We start from the raw sequence: 2,612 nt of genomic DNA, 5'->3' as shown, positions 1-2,612 counted from the left end.
TCTCGTTATATTGAGAAACTTTCTCGTAATAATGACTTAGTTTCTCATTATATTGAGAAACTTTCTAGTAATAATGACATAGTATCTCGTTATATTGAGAAACTTTCTCGTAATAATGACTTAGTTTCTCATTATATTGAGAAACTTTCTCGTAATAATCACTTAGTTTCTCGTAATAATGAGGAACTTTCTCATAATAATGACTTAGTTTCTCATTATATTGAGAAACTTTCTCGTAATAATCACTTAGTTTCTCGTAATAATGAGGAACTTTCTCATAATAATGACTTAGTTTCTCATTATATTGAGAAACTTTCTCGTAATAATCACTTAGTTTCTCGTAATAATGAGGAACTTTCTCATAATAATGACTTAGTTTCTCATTATATTGAGAAACTTTCTCGTAATAATCACTTAGTTTCTCGTAATAATGAGAAAGTTTCTCGTTATAATCACTTAGTTTCTCATTATATTGAGAAACTTTCTTGTAATAATCACTTAGTTTCTCATTATATCAAAATGAAAGCCATTACTATAAACTTTATTTATAGATGTGTATTTCGATGATTTATTAGTTTTATTAGCTGTCCCTTTCATGCATCACAAGCAATGTTTATACAGTAAGCCATCTCATTTCAAAAGCACAAAGCATCGTTGTTCATTACCACGGCAACCGCTTGGTCTTCAGCGTCCCGCTTCTTGCAGGACAAACACTTAACGTTAATCTTGCATCATAAAACCATAAAAGTTTAACTGTTCAGGACAAACAAGGGACTCTTGAACAACTATCACTAAACAAACAAACAAACAAAAACAGCTGTGGATCATTAAGGTAACCACACAGTATTAAGAATAAACTTTTTTGTAAACTTTTGAAAGGGGTAATTTTTATCAATTCAATAATTATTTTCTCTTGTGGACAATATGTAAACATATTTTATGTGAAATATCTTATTCAGGTCAGTACCAAACAAACAATAACATGCATTTTGTATGATCCCTCTTATTTTGGTACAATAATTAACATTTTGCACATTCTGCAGGGGGGTGTAAACTTTTGACCTCAACTGTATATGTTCAGATTGTTTATTTGCAGTTACATCCTAAAACAGACACAGATCCTCAGTGAATCAACGAGTCATATTACATTCGCAGAGCATGGTCAACATTACTAATTTATAATTACAAATAAAAAAAACTCACCTTCCTCACATCCTTTGTGTTTCTTAGCAGGAATTCATGGAAGGACTCCAGGCAGCTGCGGTAACTCAAATTGGTGGCAACTTCTCTGTATTTGGCACTCTTTGCTGTGCATCACCCCTCCCCAACGAATAACTTAAAAACACAAGTTAAATGAACTTTTACAAACCAGACATCAAAACTCTGAACTAGTCAAGATAATGTATTACTTTACAGTGTGCTCAATAATGTGTCTTTGACCTTCATTATGTGTGTTTTGATTATACTGTGTTGTAAATAAAATACAAATAATCAAAACCACCAGTATTTTAATCTTTTCACATTCTTTCTTACCTGCCTCACAGTCACACTGATGGCCCGTTAGGGGAGGCCCTTTGTCTCTCAGGTGTGAATCAGAGATATTCATGGCCATTGTCTCTCCTTCACATACAGCCTTTCTTCATCAATGAGGCTGAAGAACAGTAAGAATATAAAGCTTCAAGCAGTTTTAGATTTGTTGCAGTAGGAAAAATTGTAAAAGCTGTGCAATAATTTAGCTGAAAAAGACACTTTTTATAAACTGGGTACATTTTGATTTACTTACTTTTCAACAATTAATTTATGTTAGATAATTGTGTAGTTGATAAAGCATATTTATTATCACTACAGAAACATATCACTAAATTGTGCCTCTATTGTTTAAAAATGTTTAATAATTATTATAATTATTAAGTAATAGTTACAATAATACATATAATAATAATACAGCAGGGCTCACTTTCATGTCCTTAATTTCACATTTCTTTCTTTCACATTTCAGTTTTTTAAAAAACAATTACATTTTGTTTTCCAGAGTTGATTGAAGAAAACGAGGATGATGAAGAACTGAATGAAGAGGAGAAAAATCACGTCAAAACTGGAGAAAAACCTTTGAGTCGCTCTCAAACCAAAGAGAAAGATTTAAAGAAAATAAGAGTAAAGAAATATTTCACCTGCACTCAGTGTGGAAATAGTTTGAAACACAAACAGAGTCTCGAGTTTCACATGAGGATCCACACTGGAGAGAAACCATACACATGTGATAAGTGCGGGAAGAGTTTCAGACAATCAGCACACCTTCAGAGACACATGAGGATCCACACTGGAGAGAAACCATACACTTGTAATCAGTGTGGGAAGAGTTTCACAGAATCATCAAACCTTAAGAACCACATGATCATCCACACTGGAGAGAAACTGCATGAATGTGATCAATGTGGAAGAACATTTTTGAGGGCCTCAGACCTGAAGAGTCACCTGAAAGTTCATACGAAGGAGAAACCACATTCATGTTCTTTCTGTGGAAAGAGGTTTTCACATCTGCATCATTTAAAAGTACATCAGAAGAGACACACTGGTGTGAGAGAATATATGTGCTTTGAGTGTGAGAAGAC

General features: G+C 33.1%; 1 protein-coding gene across 1 annotated transcript in view; it reads left to right on the top strand.

Moving 5' to 3' along the window:
• Positions 1 to 2,602, top strand: part of LOC107574135 (gastrula zinc finger protein XlCGF49.1-like) — a gene marked incomplete at its 3' end in the record, with an annotated part of 6,333 nt that extends 3,731 nt beyond the window's left edge. Inside the window, exon 2 of the mRNA XM_016260602.1 lies at positions 2,033 to 2,602. Within this exon, the coding sequence (XP_016116088.1) occupies positions 2,033 to 2,602 (570 nt within the window). The remainder of the gene's footprint in view (positions 1 to 2,032) is intronic.
• Positions 2,603 to 2,612: the final 10 nt, after the last annotated feature.

This window comes from Sinocyclocheilus grahami, unplaced genomic scaffold (genome assembly GCF_001515645.1).
Source record: "Sinocyclocheilus grahami isolate Dianchi unplaced genomic scaffold, SAMN03320097.WGS_v1.1 scaffold2127.1, whole genome shotgun sequence".
Taxonomy (NCBI): Eukaryota; Metazoa; Chordata; class Actinopteri; order Cypriniformes; family Cyprinidae; genus Sinocyclocheilus; species Sinocyclocheilus grahami.
Note: the sequence above shows the minus strand (reverse complement) of the source record. Positions and strands in the feature narration are given on the sequence as shown.